Here is a 26,418-nt window from a genome sequence, read left to right on the forward strand (position 1 = left end):
AAATGTGATTTATGTGATAATGACAATGATGCCCAAGATGATTCCTCAAGTGAGGGGAGTAAGCATGGTACTGCATCATTCCCTCCTTCGTCTACACGAGTCTTGCCCACTCAGGAGGCCCCTAGTACATCTAGCGCGCCAATACTCCTTACTATGCAACAATTAACGGCTGTAATGGATAATTCTGTCAAAAACATTTTAGCCAAAATGAACCCTTGTCAGCGTAAGCGTGGATGCTCTGTTTTAGTTACTGAAGAGCATGACGACGCTGATATTAATATCTCTGAAGGGCCCCTAACCCAATCTGAGGGAGCCAGGGAGGTTTTGTCTGAGGGAGAAATTACTGATTTAGGTAACATTTCTCAGCAGGCTGAATCTGATGTGATTACTTTTAAATTTAAATTGGAACATCTCCGCATTTTGCTTAAGGAGGTATTATCCACTCTGGATGATTGTGAAAATTTGGTCATCCCAGAGAAACTATGTAAAATGGACAAGTTCCTAGAGGTGCCGGGGCTCCCAGAAGCTTTTCCTATACCCAAGCGGGTGGCGGACATTGTTAATAAAGAATGGGAAAGGCCCGGTATTCCTTTCGTCCCTCCCCCCATATTTAAAAAATTGTTTCCTATGGTCGACCCCAGAAAGGACTTATGGCAGTCAGTCCCCAAGGTCGAGGGAGCGGTTTCTACTTTAAACAAACGCACCACTATTCCCATAGAGGATAGTTGTGCTTTCAAAGATCCTATGGATAAAAAATTAGAAGGTTTGCTTAAAAAGATGTTTGTTCAGCAGGGTTACCTTCTACAACCCATTTCATGCATTGTCCCTGTCACTACAGCCGCATATTTCTGGTTTGATGAACTGATTAAGGTGCTCGATAGTGACTCTCCTCCTTATGAGGAGATTATGGACAGAGTCAATGCTCTCAAATTGGCTAATTCTTTCACTCTAGACGCCTCTTTGCAATTGGCTAAGTTAGCGGCTAAGAATTCTGGGTTTGCTATTGTGGCGCGCAGAGCGCTTTGGTTGAAATCTTGGTCGGCTGATGCGTCTTCCAAGAACAAGCTACTAAACATTCCTTTCAAGGGGAAAACGCTGTTTGGTCCTGACTTGAAAGAGATTATCTCTGATATCACTGGGGGTAAGGGCCATGCCCTTCCTCAGGATCGGCCTTTCAAGGCAAAAAATAGACCTAATTTTCGTCCCTTTCGTAAAAACGGACCAGCCCAAGGTGCTACGTCCTCTAAGCAAGAGGGTAATACTTCTCAGGCCAAGCCAGCTTGGAGACCAATGCAAGGCTGGAACAAGGGAAAGCAGGCAAAGAAACCTGCCACTGCTACCAAGACAGCATGAAATATCGGCCCCCGATCCGGGACCGGATCTGGTGGGGGGCAGACTCTCTCTCTTCGCTCAGGCTTGGGCAAGAGATGTTCTGGATCCTTGGGCGCTAGAAATAGTCTCCCAGGGTTATCTTCTGGAATTCAAGGGACTTCCCCCAAGGGGAAGGTTCCACAGGTCTCAGTTGTCTTCAGACCACATAAAAAGACAGGCGTTCTTACATTGTGTAGAAGACCTGTTAAAAATGGGAGTGATTCATCCTGTTCCATTGAGAGAACAAGGGATGGGGTTCTACTCCAATCTGTTCATAGTTCCCAAAAAAGAGGGAACGTTCAGACCAATCCTAGATCTCAAGATCTTAAACAAATTTCTCAAGGTCCCATCTTTCAAGATGGAAACCATTCGAACTATCCTTCCTTCCATCCAGGAAGGTCAATTCATGACCACGGTGGATTTAAAGGATGCGTATCTACATATTCCTATCCACAAGGAACATCATCGGTTCCTAAGGTTTGCATTCCTGGACAAACATTACCAGTTCGTGGCGCTTCCTTTCGGATTAGCCACTGCTCCAAGGATTTTCACAAAGGTACTAGGGTCCCTTCTGGCTGTGCTAAGACCAAGGGGCATTGCAGTTGTACCTTACCTGGACGACATTCTGATTCAAGCGTCGTCCCTCCCTCGAGCAAAGGCTCACACGGACATCGTCCTGGCCTTTCTCAGATCGCACGGCTGGAAAGTGAACGTGGAAAAGAGTTCTCTATCCCCGTCAACAAGGGTTCCCTTCTTGGGAACAATTATAGACTCCTCAGAAATGAGGATTTTTCTAACAGAGGCCAGAAAGACAAAGCTTCTGGACTCTTGTCGAATACTTCATTCCGTTCCTCTTCCTTCCGTAGCTCAGTGCATGGAAGTGATCGGGTTGATGGTAGCGACAATGGACATAGTTCCTTTTGCGCGCATTCATCTAAGACCATTACAACTGTGCATGCTCAGTCAGTGGAATGGGGACTATACAGACTTGTCTCCAAAGATACAAGTAAATCAGGGGACCAGAGACTCACTCCGTTGGTGGCTGTCCCTGGACAACCTGTCACGAGGGATGACATTCCACAGACCAGAGTGGGTCATTGTCACGACCGACGCCAGTCTGATGGGCTGGGGCGCGGTCTGGGGATCCCTGAAAGCTCAGGGTCTTTGGTCTCGGGAAGAATCTCTTCTACCGATAAATATTCTGGAACTGAGAGCGATATTCAAGGCTCTCAAGGCTTGGCCTCAGCTAGCGGGGACCAAGTTCATACGGTTTCAATCAGACAACATGACGACTGTTGCGTACATCAACCATCAGGGGGGAACAAGGAGTTCCCTAGCGATGGAAGAAGTGACCAAGATTATTCTATGGGCGGAGTCTCACTCCTGCCACCTGTCTGCTATCCACATCCCGGGAGTGGAAAATTGGGAAGCGGATTTTCTGAGTCGTCAGACATTGCATCCGGGGGAGTGGGAACTCCATCCGGAAATCTTTGCCCAAGTCACTCAACTTTGGGGCATTCCAGACATGGATCTGATGGCCTCTCGTCAGAACTTCAAAGTTCCTTGCTACGGGTCCAGATCCAGGGATCCCAAGGCGGCTCTAGTGGATGCACTAGTAGCACCTTGGACCTTCAAACTAGCTTATGTGTTCCCGCCGTTTCCTCTCATCCCCAGGCTGGTAGCCAGGATCAATCAGGAGAGGGCGTCGGTGATCTTGATAGCTCCTGCGTGGCCACGCAGGACTTGGTATGCAGATCTGGTGAATATGTCATCGGCTCCACCTTGGAAGCTACCTTTGAGACGAGACCTTCTTGTTCAGGGTCCGTTCGAACATCCGAATCTGGTTTCACTCCAGCTGACTGCTTGGAGATTGAACGCTTGATTTTATCGAAGCGAGGTTTCTCAGATTCTGTTATCGATACTCTTGTTCAGGCCAGAAAGCCTGTAACTAGAAAGATTTACCACAAAATTTGGAAAAAATATATCTGTTGGTGTGAATCTAAAGGATTCCCTTGGGACAAGGTTAAGATTCCTAGGATTCTATCCTTCCTTCAAGAAGGATTGGAAAAAGGATTATCGGCAAGTTCCCTGAAGGGACAGATTTCTGCCTTGTCGGTGTTACTTCACAAAAAACTGGCAGCTGTGCCAGATGTTCAAGCCTTTGTTCAGGCTCTGGTTAGAATCAAGCCTGTTTACAAACCTTTGACTCCTCCTTGGAGTCTCAATCTAGTTCTTTCAGTTCTTCAGGGGGTTCCGTTTGAACCCTTCCATTCCGTTGATATTAAGTTATTATCTTGGAAAGTTTTGTTTTTAGTTGCAATTTCTTCTGCTAGAAGAGTTTCAGAATTATCTGCTCTGCAGTGTTCTCCTCCTTATCTGGTGTTCCATGCAGATAAGGTGGTTTTACGTACTAAACCTGGTTTTCTTCCAAAAGTTGTTTCTAACAAAAACATTAACCAGGAGATTATCGTACCTTCTCTGTGTCCGAAACCAGTTTCAAAGAAGGAACGCTTGTTGCACAATTTGGATGTTGTTCGCGCTCTAAAATTCTATTTAGATGCTACAAAGGATTTTAGACAAACATCTTCCCTGTTTGTTGTTTATTCAGGTAAAAGGAGAGGTCAAAAAGCAACTTCTACCTCTCTCTCTTTTTGGATTAAAAGCATCATCAGATTGACTTACGAGACTGCCGGACGGCAGCCTCCCGAAAGAATCACGGCTCATTCCACTAGGGCTGTGGCTTCCACATGGGCCTTCAAGAACGAGGCTTCTGTTGATCAGATATGTAGGGCAGCGACTTGGTCTTCACTGCACACTTTTACCAAATTTTACAAGTTTGATACTTTTGCTTCTTCTGAGGCTATTTTTGGGAGAAAGGTTTTGCAAGCCGTGGTGCCTTCCATTTAGGTGACCTGATTTGCTCCCTCCCTTCATCCGTGTCCTAAAGCTTTGGTATTGGTTCCCACAAGTAAGGATGACGCCGTGGACCGGACACACCTATGTTGGAGAAAACAGAATTTATGTTTACCTGATAAATTTCTTTCTCCAACGGTGTGTCCGGTCCACGGCCCGCCCTGGTTTTTTAATCAGGTCTGATAATTTATTTTCTTTAACTACAGTCACCACGGTACCATATGGTTTCTCCTATGCTATTATTCCTCCTTAACGTCGGTCGAATGACTGGGGTAGGCGGAGCCTAGGAGGGATCATGTGACCAGCTTTGCTGGGCTCTTTGCCATTTCCTGTTGGGGAGGAGAATATCCCACAAGTAAGGATGACGCCGTGGACCGGACACACCGTTGGAGAAAGAAATTTATCAGGTAAACATAAATTCTGTTTTTGCATTCGTGCATGGGCCCAGTCTAATCCAACGCCTTAAAAGGAATATGAAACAGTGCTCATTTAGTAAAAATAGATCAATAAAAAAATGTTATTTAAACGAAAGTAAACATAAAAAAAAGACATTGCGCTCCATTTACCGATCCATATTCGCCCAGTTTGCCAGAGTTCTCCTTAGGCGGGCAGCAATTCGCTGCCCGAATTTAACAATGCACACAAGCGCTATTTTGCGCTCACGTGCAACCCTGCCCGCGCACAGCCAATTATGCATGGGCAGTAGCTGTCAATTTCTCTGGTCCGATGAGACTGGGAGAATGAAAGTCTCCAACTAAGAAGTGGAGAAGAGGGAAGTGAAGCAGCGGTCTGATGACCGCTGCTTGATAAAAATTCAATGCAGGTTCTCACAAGAGAACCTGCAGTCGAAGGAATGAGAAGGGCTTGATAAATCAAATAATCAGTACTAACGGAACACTGTTTCAGATCCATTTAAGTTCTATTGGTACATGACATTTGCATCAAAAGTGCTCTACTGAGCATGGACAAGAAACTGAAGGCAAGAATTGAATGTCCCTTTAAGGTGTTCTACATTGTGTTTATGATTGATTATATAATAAATTGTTAAATACAAAAATAATGTGTAAAATGACAATGGAAAGTCATTTGAGATGTGTTAAAATAATTGTAGCGTGTTAAAGTTGTGTCACAATTTATTCCAAGAGTGCCATGTGTGTAAAAATGTATATTTACATTAATTAAATAAAGCATATGCCGCTACAAAATGAAGTGAGATACGTTTTGTTTGTAGTTGGGATATGGATGTGTTCTAATAAGGCGCAAACAATGCTGGGAAAGAACAGAAGTTATTATACCTGTAAATGCTAAAATGTTTCCTAAATACTAATAGGACATTAATGCTTAAATAGATATTTTAGTGTAAAATTAAAAACATAATTTATGTAAGAACTTACCTGATAAATTCATTTCTTTCATATTAGCAAGAGTCCATGAGCTAGTGACGTATGGGATATACATTCCTACCAGGAGGGGCAAAGTTTCCCAAACCTCAAAATGCCTATAAATACACCCCTCACCACACCCACAAATCAGTTTAACGCATAGCCAAGAAGTGGGGTGATAAGACAAAAGTGCGAAAGCATAAAAAATAAGGAATTGGAATAATTGTGCTTTATACAAAAAAATCATAACCACCACAAAAAAGGGTGGGCCTCATGGACTCTTGCTAATATGAAAGAAATTAATTTATCAGGTAAGTTCTTACATAAATTATGTTTTCTTTCATGTAATTAGCAAGAGTCCATGAGCTAGTGACGTATGGGATAATGACTACCCAAGATGTGGATCTTCCACGCAAGAGTCACTAGAGAGGGAGGGATAAAATAAAGACAGCCAATTCCGCTGAAAAAAATTCACACCCAAAATAAAGTTTAAATCTTATAATGAAAAAAACTGAAAATATAAGCAGAAGAATCAAACTGAAACAGCTGCCTGAAGTACTTTTCTACCAAAAACTGCTTCAGAAGAAGAAAACACATCAAAATGGTAGAATTTAGTAAAAGTATGCAAAGAAGACCAAGTGGCTGCTTTGCAAATCTGATCAACTGAAGCTTCATTCCTATACGCCCAGAAAGTAGAAACTGACCTAGTAGAATGAGCTATAATCTTTTGAGGCGGAGTTTTACCCGACTCGACATAGGCATGATGAAACAAAGATTTTAACCAAGATGCCAAAGAAATGGCAGAAGCCTTCTGACCTTTCCTAGAACCGGAAAAGATAACAAATAGACTAGAAGTCTTTCGGAAATCCTTAGTAGCTTCAACATAATATTTCAAAGCTCTAACTACATCCAAAGAATGCAACGACTTTTCCTTAGAATTCTTAGGATTAGGACACAATGAAGGAACCACAATTTCTCTACTAATGTTGTTAGAATTCACAACCTTAGGTAAAAATTTAAAAGAAGTTCGCAACACCGCCTTATCCTGATGAAAAATCAGAAAAGGAGACTCACAAGAAAGAGCAGATAATTCAGAAACTCTTCTAGCAGAAGAGATGGCCAAAAGGAACAAAACTTTCCAAGAAAGTAATTAATGTCCAGCGAATGCATAGGTTCAAACGGAGGAGCTTGAAGAGCCCCCAGAACCAAATTCAAACTCAAAGGAGGAGAGATTGACTTAATAACAGGTTTTATACGAGCCAAAGCTTGTACAAAACAATGAATATCAGGAAGACTAGCAATCTTTCTGTGAAAAAGAACAGAAAGAGCAAAGATTTGACCTTTCAAGGAACTTGCAGACAAACCTTATCCAAACCATCCTGAAGAAACTGTAAAATTGTAGGAATTCTAAAAGAATGCCAAGAAAAATGATGAGAAAAACACCAAGAAATGTAAATCTTCTAGACTCAATAATATATCTTCCTAGATACAGTTTTACGAGCCTGTAACATAGTATTAATCACAGAGTCAGAGAAACCTCTATGACTGAGAATCAAGCGTTCAATCTCCATACCTTCAAATTTAAGGATTTGAGAACCTGATGGAAAAAAGGACCTTGCGATAGAAGGTCTGGTCTTTACGGAAGAGTCCACGGTTGGCAAGTGGCCATCCGGACAAGATCCGCATACCAAAACCTGTGAGGCCATGCTGGAGCCACCAGCAGAATAAACGAACGTTCCTTTAGAATCTTGGAAAAAGAACTATAGTCGGAAAGATATAAGCAGGATGATACTTCCAAGGAAGTGACAATGCATCCACTGCTTCCGCCTGAGGATCCCTGGATCTGGACAGATACCTGGGAAGCTTCTTGTTTAGATGAGAAGCCATCAGATCTATTTCTGGAAGCCCCCATAGTTGAACAATCTGAAGAAATACCTCTGGGTGAAGAAACCATTCGCCCGGATTTAGCGTTTGGCGACTGAGATAATCCGCTTCCCAATTGTCTAAACCTGGGATATGAACCGCAGAAATTAGACAGGAGCTGGATTCCGCCCATACAAGTATTCGAGAGACTTATTTCATAGCCAGAGGACTGTGAGTTCCTCCTTGATGATTGACATATGCCACGGTTGTGACATCGTCCGTCTAGAAACAAATGAACGACTCTCTCTTTAGAAGAGGCCACGACTGAAGAGCTCTGAAAATTGCACGGAGTTCCAAAAATGTTGATTGGTAATCTCACCTCCTGAGATTCCCAAACCCCTTGTGCTGTCAGAAACCCCCATACAGCTCCCCAACCTGTCAAACTTGCATCTGTTGAGATCACAGTCTAGGTTGGAAGAACAAAAGAAGCCCCCTGAACTAAACGATGGTGGTCTGTCCACCACGTCAGAGAGTGTCGAACAATCGGTTTTAAAGATATTAATTGAGATATCTTTGTATGATCCCTGCACCTCTGGTTCAGCATACAGAGCTGAAGAGGTCGCATGTGAAAACGAGCAAAGGGGATCGCGTCCAATGCAGCAGTCATAAGACCTAGAATTTCCATGCATAAGGCTACCGAAGGGAAAGATTGAGACTGAAGGTTTCGATAAGCTGAAACCAATTTCAGACGCCTCTTGTCCGTCATAGACAGAATCAAGAACACTGAATCTATCAGGAAACCTAAAAAGGTTACCCTTGTCAGAGGAATCAAACGAACTTTTTGGTAAATTGATCCTCCAACCATGTTCTTGAAGAAACAACACTTATAAAAGACTGGAAAGGTTCCTTCTAGTGAAAATGAGCAAAGGGAATTGAATCCAATGCTGTGGCCATAAGACCTAAAACTTCTATGCATATATAGCAACTGAAGGAAATAATAGAGACTAAAGGTACCGATAGACGGAACCCATAACATTATCCCTTGTCTGATAGAGACAAGGACAGTGACACAAACTATCTGGAAACCTAAAAAAGGTGACCCTTGTGTGAGGAATCAAGAGCTTTTGAAAAGAAGATCCTCTAACTATGTCCTGAAGAGTAAGTGAATCATATGAGATTCCGCATCCTCAGAAAATAATCTGAAAACAGAAAAATGAAAATATGCATTTATTGTATCTAATGAAAACAAATAATGCTATCAATGACCATAAAAAGGCAAAATAGTTTGAATAAAACTCCAAAACCCGGTTCCTCAAAAGGAACTGGAAGAAATACCCCAGAAGATTCCAGGTCTGAGCAGCGCTTGAACCCCATGGGTGCCCAGCCATGCTTCAACAGTACCCAAAATATATAGGACAGAAACACAGTTAAAGAAAGTGTTAGCCTTACTGGAATAAAATCAAAAGAAATTTCAAAGAAGCCTTAACCTGCCCCTTACCAGCCAAGCTGGAATACGGCACGTACATTGCAAAATTAGGGAGCTGATTTCGAACTCCAAATATAGACATGTTACTTGGGAAAGAACTCAGGAATTCGTTCCTTAATAAGAACAACCAAACCAGTATAAGCTTAAAGTTTTAGTCTTAGAACTCAACCTTGAAGCCCAGAGTAACAGTTAAGAATTGAATCCAATTATAAAACAAATAATTGATTATCTTAGAACAAAAGAAATATGGATTTTTTTAAAAATCACAAAATTCTTCTAGCTAAAAAAGCTAAAGACATAGATTAACCCTCAGTTGCAAAAATATTCAATAAAATGAAGACACAAATGAAATTATTAGCATGATAGTCCAGATTAAAGGACCAACCAATACAGTGGACTTGCATAATCAATAAATGCAAAACAACAAGACAAATGCAACAGCACCTAGTCTAGTAAATGTTGTCCCTTTAACAATGCTAAAATAAATCATAATCTGATACTTGATCTTAAAGTAAACTGAGAAAATGAAGCAATTGCAATATCCAAATAAATCACAGGACCAAGAAAGTACCTGAAACTAAATAATTTTCCATAAATAAGATACAACTATCTAAAGGAAAATAAATACTATTTTGCTATAGAAACAATAGCATAATAAGTAGAATTAGAGATAGCCCCAATAAATTGGAGAACCCTCCAAATTGAGTTTAACTGCTGGCAAAGAATATAGTTTAAAACCTTTGAAGAAGGAATAAAAGAAAATTCTCAGCCTATTCCATTCCCTAGTATAGGGAATTGGAAAGAAAACCTCTGAAAACACAGAAGAAATAAATAGGCAGAAATAATGTCAGCTAGTCTTAAATAACTAGTTACCTTAATATCCAAAATAATCAACACCTTTTCAACAAAGAAGAAATGTACTTTAATAATAGAAAAATAATAAAAAAGTAGATTTGTTAGTGTCAATATCTGATGAAGAAAATTTCTGAAAGAGAAAAAAACATCATCAGAGAAGGATAAATCAGTATGTTGTTGGTCATTTGAAACTTCAATAATTAAAAAAGAAGTGAAAAAGACCTAAAATTTTTATTAGAAGGCACGAAGTCAGACAAAGCCTTTAACATAGAATCAGAAAAATATTTCTTATAAGTCTTCTAAATATTTCTTGTAAGAAAAGAAAATATATAAAGCATAAATACTAATGGAATCCGCATGTAAAAGTATAACATAATAACTTATTACAAACCATAGCTAAAGATAAACATTTATAACATTTAAAATAAATGAACTTAGCTTTGGTAGAACTGAAACTCAGTTAAGCGTTTTTCCAGAAGCGGCTTCTGATTCAGAGTCCATCTGAGACATCTTGCAATATGTAATAGAAAAAACAACATATAAAGCAAAATTGATCAAATTCCTTAAATGACAGTTTCAGGAATGGGAAAAAAAATGCCAATGAACAAGCTTCTAGCAACCAGAAGTAATAAATAATGAGACTTAAATATTGTGGAGACAACAATGACGCTCGAATTTTTTAGCGCCAAAAAAGCCGCCCACATTATTTGGCGCCTAAATGCTTTTGGCTCCAAGAATGGCGCCACATCCGGTAACGCCGACATTTTTTGGCGCAAAAACATCAAAAAAATGACGCAACTTCCGGCGACACGTATGACGCCGGAAATAACAAGAAAAATTTTGCGCCAAGAAAGTCCGCGCCAAGAATGACGCAAAAAAATGAAGCATTTTCAGCCCCCGCGAGCCTAACAGCCCACAGGAAAAAAAGTCAAATTTTAAGGTAAGAAAAAATTGAATTATTCATATGCATTATCCCAAATATGAAACTGACTGTCTGAAAATAAGGAACGTTGAACATCCTGAATCAAGGCAAATAAATGTTTAAACACATATATTTAGAACTTTATATAAAAGTGCCCAACCATAGCTTAGAGTGTCACAGAAAATAAGACTTACTTACCCCAGGACACTCATCTACATGTAGTAGAAAGCCAAACCAGTACTGAAACGAGAATCAGCAGAGGTAATGGTATATATATAAGAGTATATCGTCGATCTGAAAAGGGAGGTAAGAGATGAATCTCTACGACCGATAACAGAGAACCTATGAAATAGACCCCGTAGAAGGAGATCATTGTATTCAAACAGGCAATACTCTCTTCACATCCCTCTGACATTCACTGCACGCTGAGAGGAAAACCGGGCTCCAACCTGCTGTGGAGCGCATATCAACGTAGAATCTAGCACAAACTTACTTCACCACCTCCACAGGAGGCAAAGTTTGTAAAACTGATTTGTGGGTGTGGTGAGGGGTGTATTTATAGGCATTTTGAGGTTTGGGAAACTTTGCCCCTCCTGGTAGGAATGTATATCCCATACGTCACTAGCTCATGGACTCTTGCTAATTACATGAAAGAAATTTTATTTTATTATTATTTTACCGTATGGATAACTCTTTCAAAAGGCTTAAACTCTTAGGGCTTGATTATCAAAAACTTGCAAGCATGAGCAGAAATCAAAAATGAACTTTCACAAGAATAAATCTGGCTCAGAAAAGAGCTGAATGCAATGAACGGCCGCCATTTTCCGCATTCGTGTCCTAACAAAGGATCCAAACGCACAAGTCATAAACATCTCTCAAACTAAAATTTGTCTTCTGATATTCTTTGAGGGACCTCGTATTACTAACCGATTTGTTAAATAATATTGTCATACCAGAGAGCTGTAGAGAAAAGGGCCCTTAATAAGGTTGCAATCCTGGAATACCCCACATTCTGTTTCAGATGAAAATATGGCCTGTGATTTCAGCATATGTATTAATGCTTTTCATTTGCTCACCAGCTATATCTTCAGGGATTAAAAATGTAGTAAAAAAAAAAAAAAAAGAACCAATGAAAGAACATTTTATTTTACACTATTACACCCTTTTAATGTTTACAATCCTTTCACATAATGCAAAATGTCCCCATAAGCTTAAATTTTCAATGGCTGTGGGATCCAGTTCTGTCATCAAGCTATCTTTCAAATATTTCCTAATATATATATATATATATATATATATATATATATATATATATAAAATCAACTGGAATAAGTGCACTCCCACAGACAAATTCCAATTCGGCCAGGGTGCTATAGAAAGTTCAATATCAAGGTTTAGCACAAGTACTCACTGGACTTGCAGAAGGTGAAATAAAAAGTATTTATTCCATATATAAACAAGTAAAATTTTGGGGTGTTCACCCCTTCATCAGACCAACGTCTGGGGTTCACCCCGAAACGTCACTTGTTTATATATGGAATAAATACTTTTTATTTCACCTTCTTCAAGTCCAGTGAGTGTTTGTGCTAAACTTTGACATATGTCAAGGTTTAGCACAAACACATACATACATACATACATACATACATACACACACAACGTGAATACTGTTATTTAGAGTAAAGTCTCTATTGTTGTCCTTTAGTTTAAAATGCTGGCAAATAATTATGGTATGCATGGTAAACTATCACAAATGTACACTGTCAAAGGAAATAAAATACAACACCAAAAAAAAAAAAAAAAGCCAGAGGAAATAATTCTTACTGGTAGACTTGACGGCCTTTCTTGTTGTATTAAGTTCAAGTCTTCATGGTTGTTCTTCCCTGGAGTCAATGACGGAGGCTGTGGTCTGTTTCCATAGCCTTCTTGGGAAACATCCTGAGCCTAAGAGCAAAAAAAAAAAAGCGTTATTGTGACAGACATTATCTGCTATAGTGACTCATTCATAGTGAATAGCAATTTAGAGGTTTAAATGTTATAAAGTATATTAACATAAAAATGTTGGTTGTGCAAAGCTAGGGAATGGGTGTTACCTAACTTTTTAACCAATTACAATTTTAGTGTTGACTGTCCCTTTAATGACACATTTGACTCATATTTGAAAACTAGATGACCCTTCCAAGAGAATAATATATATATATATATATATATATATATATATACATACATACACACACACACACACATTTACACATATACAGTATCACACAAAAGTGAGTACACCCCTAACATTTTTGTAAATATTGTATTGTATCTTATCATGTGACAACACTGAAGAAATGAAACTTTGTTACAAATTAGTGAGTGTACAGCCTGTATAACAGTGTACATTTGCTGTCCCCTCAAAATAACTCCACACACAGCCATTAATGTCTAAACTGTTGGCAACAAAAGTGAGTACACCCCTAAGTGGAAATGTCCAAATTGGGCCCAATTAGCCATTTTCCCTCCCCGGTGTCATGTGACTCAGTGTTACAAGGTCTCAGGTGTGAATGGGGAGCAGGTGTGTTAAATTTGGTGTTATCGCTCTCACACTCTTTCATACTGGTCACTGGAAGTTCAACATGGCACCTCATGGCAAAGAACTCTCTGAGGATCTGAAAAAAAGAATTGTTGCTCTACATAAAGATGGCCTAGGCTATAAGAAGATTGCCAAGACCCTGAAACTGAGCTGCAGCATGGTGGGCAAGACCATACAGCAGTTTCACAGGACAGGTTCCACTCAGAACAGGCCTCGACATGGTCAACCAAAGAAGTTGAGTGCACGTGCTCAGCGTCATATCCAGAGGTTTCCCCTACAGCCTGATGAAACCATGCTGTGACACGGAGAAACGCGTTGCTACTATTTTAAACATTTTAAATAAATTATTTTTTTAATTTTAATTTTAATTTTAATTTACTCTTGCTTGTTCCTGCTGCTTGCTCTTGCTGGCCCCCACTATCGTTGTGCCTCTACAAGAGTGGACGATCGCTTAACCTTGTGATATCTCTTGGGGCACAAAAGAACATCTTTGGACTCCCTCCTGGATGGGACGAGGATACTATTAACTCTCAGTGTGCCTCAGTGTCTGCCGGACGACCCATTGGTTCCGGCCTGCGAATATTGCACTTCTGTGCTCTTCACCACATGATTAAGATTTCAGCCATACCATCGGTTACCTGTTTGATTTGCACCATATGGCGCCCTCTATTTTCTCATTCTAGCCCATCTATCACTTGTCGTGGAGAGACATACCAAGAGGAGCTGCCTGGAGCTGTGATACCTTCTGTTATTTGGATAATCCCTATTACAGGATATTGTATTCATTTTTAATTTTTTTATTTTTTAATATACACATTATATTGCAACTGTTACATTCTGTATATTTTGGTTGTTATATCATTGGTTTGACTATTTGTACTGCCTCTATAGCATATACTTCTTGGATTTACAGTAATTTATTATTACTTTTTATATACATTAGTATATATTTCACTTTTGTCTATATTAACCTAGACATGCATCTTTATTTTGTATATATACACTTGTATACTGACCACTAAGCAGACTCATATTATCTATGTCCTTTTGGCGCCTCGTATAGCTACCAGCTTGGCGTAATAATTGTCTACTATTTCGCCTGCTGTGTATTTATATTTGCAATATACATGTTGGCAAAAATGCCTTTTGAAAAAGTTTTCACTGTATAATGTGTTCATTTTCTTTGCATTTGCACGTGAAGCATAGCTATTCACAGTGTACTAGCATTTTAAATACTGCAGCTGCTCAGAGCACCAATGGGGCTTGTATCATATCAGCAATTAACAAATTGAGTCATTACATGGTAAAAGCATCTTAGGCTCTCTGAGCAAGTGCTGTGTTTAAAATACCGATGCACGGAGCATACTTGAAGGGACAGTCAACACCCAACACAACATGATTCCACATTTTTATAACCCAAATGAAGATCCGCCTGCACGTCTCCCTTCTCTATTACCTCTATCCTACTTCAAGTAATCCTTCACAATACATGCGTTAATCTGCTCAAAATATGGCCGCCTAACTCCCCCCACCATTATGTATCTCCCTTCTCTTTCAAGTCATCCGCCAATCATAATTCAATCCTGGGTCAGAATCTTCAAACTCATTTACGGAAGTAGTAATAGTATGAAGGTTATATCAAACAAATTTGTGACAGGTGGACACGCCCTTTCTCCTCCCCTAACCCGCCCCTTTCCACTCCCGTTTTTATGCCCCTTTTTAATATCAATTTGATATAAAATTGATATAAAAAGGGATTTTGATCCGGATTTGATATAAAATAGATATTAAAAAGTGTTTTTAATACAAATTTGATATAAAATTTATATAATTTTTTTTTTTTAATTAGGATTTGGATTAAAAGGTTATAAGAAGGTATTAAGCTTAATTATTTTGATATTGTTGATTATAGTGCATGTCTTTTACTCAAAACAGACTAAATACCTCACACATATTTAGTAAAAAACTTATAAATCAATGTTTTATTAAAAACTCGCTGTATACTGCCTAAAGAATGTAGTCTGTTAACAGCAATCGTGGATTTGTATTAAGAGAATTATATCATAATCCTACAAACCCCGGATCATTAGGTTGTGTTGAAAATCTGTACAAAGCATCTAAAAAATATGGATTTAACAGAAAAAAAAAAAATGTAAATCAGCAAGATACGTCTGGCTACATAAACCGGCCAGACGTATTTTTGAAGGAAATAAAATATATTCACCTTCTTTAGATATACAATGGCAAGCTGACCTGGTATCCATGATAGATTACCATAAATATAATGACGGTATAAAGTATATCCTAACCGTTATAGATTGGTTTTCTAAATACGCTTGGGGCGTTGGATTACATAATAAAACTGGTCCAAGCATCGCAAAGGGATTTGAAACAATATTCAAAGATGGTCATGTACCTATGAAAATCCAGACTGATACAGGCATAGAATTTTTAAATGGAACCGTACAGAAGTTATTGAAAAAGTTTAAAATTCAACATTTTGTCACAAACAACTGTGTTAAAGCAGCAATCGTAGAACGATTTAACTGTACTTTAAAGACTAGAATGTGGCGCTATTTTACACATCACAACACACACAGATATATAAACATATTGAACAAATTAATTCATAGTTATAATAATACATACCACAGAACCATACGTTGTAAACCGGTAGAAGTGACGCAAGAAAATTCACTTGTCATCTGGAAAAATATTTACGGATCTTCTCCAAAAACTAAAAAGGTTAAACCTGTTTTATAAATCGGTGACCACGTCAGGATTTCGAAACATAAGGGCACGTTCACAAAAGGTTATGAGCAAAATTTCACAGATGAAATATTTATAACTGAAGGTCTGAATACAAGAGGATTTAAACCTCCTTGCAAACTGAAAGATTTAGTTGATGAGTCTATCGAAGGTAACTTTTACCCCGAAGAACTTAAAAAATTAACACAAAAATTAACACAAAAGGTTATGAGCAAAATTTCACAGATGAAATATTTATAACTGAAGGTCTGAATACAAGAGGATTTAAACCTCCTTTGCAAACTGAAAGATTTAGTTGATGAGTCTATCGAAGGTAACTTTTACCCCGAAGAACTTCAAAAATTAACACAAGATAAAAACCACATTTACAAAATTGAAAAAAATAAATGTTTTGGTTTTTTTGCTCTGTAGCAAGATACTTTTTAATCAAATACATTTATAACACTTTTTTTATATAGATATATCTTATTTTAATTCTTATGAAGTTATCTTGTTGCTACAGAAATGTGGTGAGAGGTAGTAAATGCAATGTTTTAAACATATTGTATTTGTATTTAAAGGGACATTAAACCCAAATTTTCTCTTTCATGATTCAGATAGAGAATACAATTTTAAACAGCTTTCTAATATACTTCTGTTATCTTATTTGCTTCATTCTCTTGATATTCCTTCCTGAAAAGCAATTCTAGATAGGCTCAGTAGATTCTGGTTTAATGTCCCTTTAATTGCTTGATCAGTTGTGTACAGCTACGTGAGAATAAAATAATATGCTGACTTAAAGGGGGTCAAAATCCTATATGGTTTTTTTAATGAGATAAGAGAGGTTTGTTTTTTAATATGCTGAGTTAATAATTTTATTAAGATGTTTGCATTATAGGTTGAGTATTTTTAATTTTTTTTTGTTTTGTGAGTATAAGTTTTTTTTAGAGATAAGGGAGGTTTTTTTTTTGGTTTGTTTTTTTTAATATGTTGAGTGTGGAGATTTAGTCTTACAAAAATTATGTGCATCATTTATTTTAAATAGCCTGTGAATTCAAATGACATCTGAGAGTAATATGATGATTTTTAGTCATTTGACAAATGACTTAGTCATCATTTAACAAATGACATATTAGATAAGTCGGCATTTTTTTAAAATTCTTTTTTAAATAAATAATTTGTCAGAGCATATAAGCTGCCTGTGCATTCCGAGAATTTTGTTCATGCAATGTGTTGGCATGAAGACAGAGAAGATATGATAATGTGCAATACTGAATTAAATTATTTGATTCACAGAAATCTTATAACAAATGTTAACAAACATTATCAAAATATTATACTTTATTTTTTATAACCTCCTAATAAAAGAAAATATCAAAACAACTGTGAGTTTTATACATTCTTATATACTCATACACCTTTTAATCCTATTACATTTTATATCCTTTTCATAGCATGTCCTGACATGCCTTATTAAACATATTGAACATTATAGATGATACATATATAAAGATGTAATTGAATACAATATCAAAGTATACTTTACACCTTTAATTAAATAACATTAAACTTTATAGTCTTTTTATAAATCTCCTAATCAACAATATCAAAATAATTAAGCTTAATAACCTCTTATAACCTTTTAATCCAAATCCTAATTAAAGAAAATTATATAAATTTTATATCAAATTCTTATTAAAAACACTTTTTAATATCAATTTTATATCAAATCTGGATCAAAATCTCTTTTTATATCAATTTTATATCAAATAGATATTAAAAAGGTGTGTAAAAGTGGGAGTAGAAAGGGGTGGGGCTAGGGGAGGAGAAAGGGGCGTGTCCATCTGTCAAAAAGGTGTTTGACATAATCTCCATACTATTACTACTCACGGAGTTTCGCCCATGCGCAATGCGATAGGAACCAAAAAAGCAGAACTTTATTCTGCACAACTGTTGCAGACACCAAACACATGAATTAGCTGCTGCAAGTCCAATTTGGATCTGAATTACAAATGCGCATGCGCAATGACGTATGAAGAGCGTCATCAATACCTACATGGACGAGCCTGAAATGGCATAGAGAGGGGGAAGAAGGGTGAGGGGGATGAGTTTGGCGGCCATATTTAGTGTGGATTAAACAATGTATCGTAAATGATTACTATGACAAGGATATAGGTAATGCAGAAGGGAGGCGGATCTTCGTTTGGGTTTTAAAAATATAGAATCACGTTGTGTCGGGTATTGACTGTCCCTTTAAATACAAGTTTGAAACAGCTATAGCTTTTATTAGAAGTGTTTTTGCTAATACATGTATATTACAAAAATGTGTCTATTCAAAACTGAAATGCATCCATGTAGATTCCAATTTTGGCTGGAATGTACCTTTAAAATAGTGTTTAACCCCTTAACGACCGAGGACGTGCAGGGTACGTCCTCAAAAAAAAGGCAGTTAACGCCTGAGAACGTACCCTGCACGTCCTCGGTGTGGAAAGCAGCTGGAAGCGATCCCGCTCGCTTCCAGCTGCTTTCCGGTTATTGCAGTGATGCCTCGATATGGAGGCATCCTGCAATAACCTTTTTAAGCCATCCGGTGCAGAGAGAGCTACTCTGTGGCCCTCTCTGCACCGGAGATCGGTGGCTCAATGCGTTGGTGGGTGGGAGCCGGACCGGGAGGCGGGTGGCGGCCATCGATGGCCTTGGTGATGTGCAGGGGGGGCGGGATCGTGGGCGGGGATGGCTGGGGGCGCGCACGGACGCGCGCGCGTGCACGGGAGGGCAGGGGCGGGCGCGTGCACGGGGAGGGAGCGGGTGGGAACCGCTACGCTACAGAAAAGGCATTAATAAAAAATGTTAATCAAAAGTTAAAAAATGGCTAAAAAGTTTAAAAAAAAAACGATCAGCAAGGTGGTGGGGGTTTGTCTGTGTGGGGGGGAAGCTACACTACAGAAAAAAACCAAACAAACAAAAATAAAGCACTTTTTCTTTTCAAACTGGGTACTGGCAGACAGCTGCCAGTACCCAAGATGGCCCCCAATGAGGCAGAGGGGAGGGTTAGAGAGCGGTTTTGGGGGGGGATCAGGGAGGTTGGGGGCTAAGAGGGGATCCTACACAGTAGCATATGTAAATATGCTTAATTTTTTTTATTTATTTTTTTAAACCCTTTTATTTTAGTACTGGCAGACTTTCTGCCAGTACTTAAGATGGCGGGGACAATTGTGGGGTGGGGGAGGGAAGGGAGCTGTTTGGGAGGGATCAGGGGGTGGGATGTGTCAGGTGGGAGGCTGATCTCTACACTAAAGCTAAAATTAACCCTGCAAGCTACCTACAAACTCCCTAATTAACCCCTTCACTGCTAGCCATAATACACGTGTGAGGCGCAGCAGGATTTAGCTGCCTTCTAATTACCAGAAAGCAACGCCAAAGTCATATATGTCTGCTATTTCTTAACAAAGGGGATCCCAGACAAGTATTTACAACCATTTGTGCCATAATTGCACAAGCTGTTTGTAAATTATTTCAGTGAGAAACCGAAAATTTTTAAAAATTTAACTTTTTTTTTCAATTTGATCGCATTTGGCGGTGAAATGGTGGCATGAAATATACCAAAATGTGCCTAGATCAATACTTGGGGTTGTCTACTACACTACACTAAAGCTAAAATTAACCCTACAAGCTCCCTAAAAGCTCCCTAATTAACCCCTTAACTGCTGGGCATAATACACTTGTGGTGCGCAGTGGCATTTAGCGGCCTTCTAATTACCAAAATGCAATGCCAAAGCCATATATGTCTGCTATTTCAGAACAAAGGGGATCCCAGAGAAGAATTTACAACCATTTATGCCATAATTGCACAAGTTGTTTGTAAATAATTTCAGTGAGAAACCGAAAGTTTGTGAAAAAATTTGTAAAAAAGTGAACGATTTTTTGTATTTGATTGCATTTGGCGGTGAAATGGTGGCATGAAATATACCAAAATTGGCCTAGATCAATACTTTGGGATGTCTACTAAAAAAAAATATATACATGTCAAGGGATATTCAGGGATTCCTGAAAGATATTAGTGTTCTAATGTAACTAGCGCTAATTTTGGAAAAAAGTGGTTTGGAAATAGCAAAGTGCTACTTGTATTTATGGCCCTATAACTTGCAAAAAAAGCAAAGAACATGTAAACATTGGGTATTTCTAAACTCAGGACAAAATTTAGAAACTATTTAGCATGGGTGTTTTTTGGTGGTTGTAGATATGTAACAGATTTTGGGGGTCAAAGTTAGAAAAAGTGTGTTTTTTTTTTCAATTTTTCCTCATATTTTAGTGGCGAGAAAAACGGTATATAATATGTGTGGGTACAGTAAATGAGTAAGAGGAAAATTACAGCTAAACACAAACACCGCAAAAATGTAAAAATAGCCTTGGTCCCAAACGGACAGAAAATGGAAAAGTGCTGTGGTCATTAAGGGGTTAATCAGTTTCAGGTAATTATACGTTGATCATGTTTTATTGCTGTTCTTTTATACGCAAGATAGCTTTATTTAATACATATCAAAATTTTATATTAAATTGAAGAAACAGATTTAGATATCAGTCTCCAACACTTTAGCTAATATAAAAATAACTGTGGATAAATACAACAAAATTTGGGACTGACATTTAGAGCAGCCACCAAAGGTCTTGCAAGTTAATTGAATAAAAAAGGTTTGCAAGTTAATTGAATAAAAAAGGTTAAGGTTCAGTAGACATAATCAGTAGAAAACAAACTCTCAGCTAGAAATATGTCTGAATTTTTCTCTTCTGCAAATCTACGCTCTCTGGGAAAAAAAAAAAAAGTCTCGTATTACGTGAATATTTGAGAAGGCTTTTTTCTTTTTCTTTACTTTTGTGATTGTTACAGCTAGTTTGCTTTGTAGTTTTCTTATTAGTAATAAATATTTGTTGTATAATACAAATCTAAATTTACTAAAATAAAACATTTAATATACATCTACCCAAAAGGCACACACCCATCTAACTAAAAATCTGTCTCAGAAGAGCTTTACTGCACATTATTAACGAGACTATGGTACGTTTCCCAACATGTCTGCGCTGGCAAATGAAGCAGCGGAACCGGTTCTGGATAATGCATAAACACTGCTCAGTTATGAAAAAGGAGGGGAACCAAACTTTAGTGAGACAGCTGCTTTTTAATTAAAAAAGGACAAAAAAAAAAGCTACCTTCAATTATTCCACCACCCCTTATTTTAAAAGCACATACATTCAAATATATATATGTATGTGTGTGTGTGTGTATGTGTGTGTATATGTATATGTGTGTGTGTGTGTGTGTGTGTGTGTGTGTGTGTGTGTGTGTGTGTGTGTGTGTGTGTGTGTGTGTGTGTGTGTGTGTAAATGCAGAAAGCCCGTTTCTCTTCTAAGCTATTTCTCTAGTTATTTATTTATTCTTATTATTTTATGTAAATTCTTTTTTTTTTTCTGCATTGGAGAAGCAGATGGAATCATTCAGTTATGTCGAATTGAGTGACAGGATTTCTCACTCATTGTCATTATGTTAAAGGGGGGAAAAGCCATTCTGGTTCAAATATAGTAAATAAGCTGCCACAAGCCAACTACCAGCTGGCCAATTTGCATGCATCTACCACAGCAGGCCCACAGTGCTTCATGCTGAAAAGAAATTTTATTCTTCTTTCCATATAATTCTTATTTCTAAATAATATTCAGGATGGATGGTGATAAATTGAGCAGCACAAGTTAATCCTTGCCGCTTTACATCAGTTTTTTTCTCTTAGAGATAGGACAACCACTATAAAGTATATTAGAAAAAAATGTCTGACCAAGAAAAAATATTTAAAGGGTCAAATCAACACGCAGTTATTCTACATTAACATTTTTATAAACGAGCTTCTGCAATATTATGGTAGCCAACGGTGTGGGCACAAGATTCAGGTAATACGCTATTATGATGATGCTGTAACTATTTCATCAATGCCACAAGTTAGGTTTAGGGTTGTCAGTTAAAGGTTAGGAAAAGGTTTAGGGCACCAGCTCCAAGGCTAGCGTCATATACAGGCAAACCTCAGATATATTGCGGGTTCGGTTCCAAAACACCGCAATTAAACAAATATTGCAATAAATTGAGTCACAAATTTTTTTTGTTTCCCCTGTGCAAATAAAAGTTATGTTTACACTATAATGTAGTCTATTAAAAGGAACAGTTCACTGTAAAATTGTTTTTCCCTGTATGTGTTCCCCATGGCTTGTTATACCCGCTTCAGAGTATAAAATGTATTAGAAATTGCTTACGTATGCTTCTTTCGGCAAAATAAATAGCTGGATTTGCTCTTTGAAACCAAAGCCCATCAAAATAGGCTTGGCTTGCTGACAGATCCAAACTCTTTATCATATCACTCAAATGCTTCCATTTCTTATCTCTGTCTCTGTACAATACTTAGAAAGAAAATTAAAAAAACATAATTTATGCTTACCTGATAAATTCCTTTCTCCTGTAGTGTAGTCAGTCCACGGGTCATCATTACTTCTGGGATATTAACTCCTCCCCAACAGGAAGTGCAAGAGGATCACCCAAGCAGAGCTGCTATATAGCTCCTCCCCTCTACGTCACACCCAGTCATTCGACCAAGAACCAAACGAGAAAGGAGAAACTATAGGGTGCAGTGGTGACTGGAGTATAATTTAAAAAAATTAGACCTGCAATAAAAAACAGGGCGGGCCGTGGACAGACTACACTACAGGAGAAAGGAATTTATCAGGTAAGCATAAATTATGTTTTCTCCTGTTAAGTGTAGTCAGTCCACGGGTCATCATTACTTCTGGGATACCAATACCAAAGCTAAAGTACACGGATGACGGGAGAGACAGGCAGGATCTTTATACGGAAGGGACCACTGCCTGAAGAACCTTTCTCCCAAAAACAGCCTCCGAAGAAGCAAAAGTGTCAAATTTGTAAAATTTGGAAAAAGTACGAAGAGAAGACCAAGTTGCAGCCTTGCAAATCTGTTCAACAGAGGCCTCGTTCTTAAAGGCCCAAGTGGAAGCCACAGCTCTAGTGGAATGAGCTGTAATTCTTTCAGGAGGCTGCTGTCCAGCAGTCTCATAGGCTAAACGTATTATGCTACGAAGCCAAAAAGAGAGAGAGGTAGCAGAAGCTTTTTGACCTCTCCTCTGTCCAGAATAAACGACAAACAGGGAAGAAGTTTGGCGAAAATCTTTAGTTGCCTGTAAATAAAATTTCAGGGCACGGACTACATCTAGATTGTGCAGAAGTCGTTCCTTCTTTGAAGAAGGATTCGGACACAATGATGGCACAACAATCTCTTGATTGATATTCTTGTTAGTGACAACCTTAGGTAAGAACCCAGGTTTAGTGCGCAGAACTACCTTATCTGAATGAAAAATCAGATACGGAGAATCACAATGTAAGGCTGATAACTCAGAGACTCTACGAGCCGAGGAAATAGCCATTAAAAACAGAACTTTCCAAGATAACAGCTTGATATCAATGGAATGAAGGGGTTCAAACGGAACACCCTGTAAAACGTTAAGAACTAAATTTAAGCTCCATGGTGGAGCAACAGTTTTAAACACAGGCTTAATCCTGGCCAAAGCCTGGCAAAAAGCCTGAACGTCTGGAACTTCTGACAGACGCTTGTGTAAAAGAATGGACAGAGCTGAGATCTGTCCCTTTAAGGAACTAGCAGATAAACCCTTTTCTAAACCTTCTTGTAGAAAAGACAATATCCTAGGAATCCTAACTTTACTCCATGAGTAACTCTTGGATTCGCACCAATGTAAGTATTTCCGCCATATTTTATGGTAAATCTTTCTGGTAACAGGCTTCCTAGCCTGTATTAAGGTATCAATAACTGACTCCGAAAAACCACGCTTTGATAAAATCAAGCGTTCAATTTCCAAGCAGTCAGCTTCAGAGAAATTAGATTTTGATGTTTGAAAGGACCCTGAATTAGAAGGTCCTGTCTCAGAGGCAGAGACCAAGGTGGACAGGATGACATGTCCACTAGATCTGCATACCAGGTCCTGCGTGGCCACGCAGGCGCTATCAGAATCACTGATGCTCTCTCCTGTTTGATCCTGGCAATCAATCGAGGAAGCATCGGGAAGGGTGGAAACACATAGGCCATCCCGAAAGTCCAAGGTGCTGTCAAAGCATCTACCAGGACTGCTCCCGGGTCCCTGGACCTGGACCCGTAACAAGGAAGCTTGGCGTTCTGGCGAGACGCCATGAGATCTATCTCTGGTTTGCCCCAAAGTGGAAGTATTTGGGCAAAGATCTCCGGATGAAGTTCCCACTCCCCCGGATGAAAAGTCTGACGACTTAGGAAATCCGCCTCCCAGTTTTCCACTCCAGGAATGTGGATCGCTGACAGGTGGCAAGAGTGAGACTCTGCCCAGCGAATTATCTTTGATACTTCCATCATCGCTAGGGAGCTTCTTGTCCCTCCTTGATGGTTGATGTAAGCTACAGTCGTGATGTTGTCCGACTGAAACCTGATGAACCCCCGAGTTGTTAACTGAGGCCAAGCCAGAAGGGCATTGAGAACTGCTCTCAATTCCAGAATGTTTATTGGAAGGAGACTCTCCTCCTGAGTCCATGATCCCTGAGCCTTCAGGGAATTCCAGACAGCGCCCCAACCTAGTAGGCTGGCGTCTGTTGTTACAATTGTCCAATCTGGTCTGCTGAATGGCATCCCCCTGGACAGATGTGGCCGAGAAAGCCACCATAGAAGAGAATTTCTGGTCTCTTGATCCAGATTCAGAGTAGGGGACAAATCTGAGTAATCCCCATTCCACTGACTTAGCATGCACAATTGCAGCGGTCTGAGATGTAGGCGTGCAAAGGGTACTATGTCCATTGCCGCTACCATTAAGCCGATTACCTCCATGCATTGAGCCACTGACGGGTGTTGAATGGAATGAAGGACACGGCAAGCATTTTGAAGCTTTGTTAACCTGTCTTCTGTCAGGTAAATCTTCATTTCTACAGAATCTATAAGAGTCCCCAAGAAGGGAACCCTTGTGAGTGGTAAGAGAGAACTCTTCTCTACGTTCACCTTCCACCCATGCGACCTTAGAAATGCCAGTACTAACTCTGTATGAGACTTGGCAGTTTGAAAGCTTGACGCTTGTATCAGAATGTCGTCTAGGTACGGAGCCACCGAAATTCCTCGCGGCCTTAGCACCGCCAGAAGAGAGCCCAGAACCTTTGTGAAGATTCTTGGAGCCGTAGCCAACCCGAATGGAAGAGCTACAAACTGGTAATGCCTGTCTAGGAAGGCAAACCTTAGATACCGGTAATGATCTTTGTGAATCGGTATGTGAAGGTAGGCATCCTTTAAATCCACTGTGGTCATGTACTGACCCTTTTGGATCATGGGTAAGATTGTCCGAATAGTTTCCATTTTGAACGATGGAACTCTTAGGAATTTGTTTAGGATCTTTAAATCCAAGATTGGTCTGAAGGTTCCTTCTTTCTTGGGAACCACAAACAGATTTGAGTAAAAACCTTGTCCGTGTTCCGACCGCGGAACCGGATGGATCACTCCCATTAGTAAAAGATCTTGTACACAGCGTAGAAACGCCTCTTTCTTTATCTGGTTTGTTGACAACCTTGAAAGATGAAATCTCCCTTTTGGGGGAGAGGCTTTGAAGTCCAGAAGATATCCCTGAGATATGATCTCTAACGCCCAGGGATCCTGGACATCTCTTGCCCAAGCCTGGGCGAAGAGAGAGAGTCTGCCCCCCACTAGATCCGTTCCCGGATCGGGGGCCCTCACTTCATGCTGTCTTAGGGGCAGCAGCAGGTTTTCTGGCCTGCTTGCCCTTGTTCCAGGACTGGTTAGGTTTCCAGCCTTGTCTGTATCGAGCAACAGCTCCTTCCTGTTTTGGTGCAGAGGAAGTTGATGCTGCTCCTGCCTTGAAGTTACGAAAGGCACGAAAATTAGACTGTCTAGCCCTAGGTTTGGCTCTGTCTTGAGGCAGGGCATGGCCTTTACCTCCTGTAATGTCAGCGATAATTTCCTTCAAACCGGGCCCGAATAAGGTCTGCCCTTTGAAAGGTATGTTAAGTAATTTAGATTTAGAAGTAACATCAGCTGACCAGGATTTTAGCCACAGTGCTCTGCACGCCTGAATGGCGAATCCGGAATTCTTAGCCGTAAGTTTAGTTAAGTGTACTACGGCATCAGAAATAAATGAATTAGCTAGCTTAAGGGTTTTAAGCTTGTGTGTAATCTCATCTAATGGAGCTGATTCAAGGGTCTCTTCCAGA

The 26,418-nt window shown here is 39.2% G+C and overlaps 1 protein-coding gene across 7 annotated transcripts in view; it reads right to left on the minus strand.

Annotated features, from left to right (window-relative positions):
• Window positions 1–26,418, minus strand: part of ARID1B (AT-rich interaction domain 1B) — an 807,057-nt gene that overhangs the window by 532,774 nt on the left and 247,865 nt on the right. For all 7 annotated transcript variants that reach the window (XM_053710956.1, XM_053710958.1, XM_053710954.1 and 4 more), the window contains one exon: window positions 12,617–12,736. In XM_053710956.1, coding sequence (XP_053566931.1) covers window positions 12,617–12,736 — 120 coding nt within the window. The remainder of the gene's footprint in view (window positions 1–12,616; window positions 12,737–26,418) is intronic.

Source organism: Bombina bombina, chromosome 4 (assembly GCF_027579735.1).
Source record: "Bombina bombina isolate aBomBom1 chromosome 4, aBomBom1.pri, whole genome shotgun sequence".
NCBI classification, from domain to species: domain Eukaryota; kingdom Metazoa; phylum Chordata; class Amphibia; order Anura; family Bombinatoridae; genus Bombina; species Bombina bombina.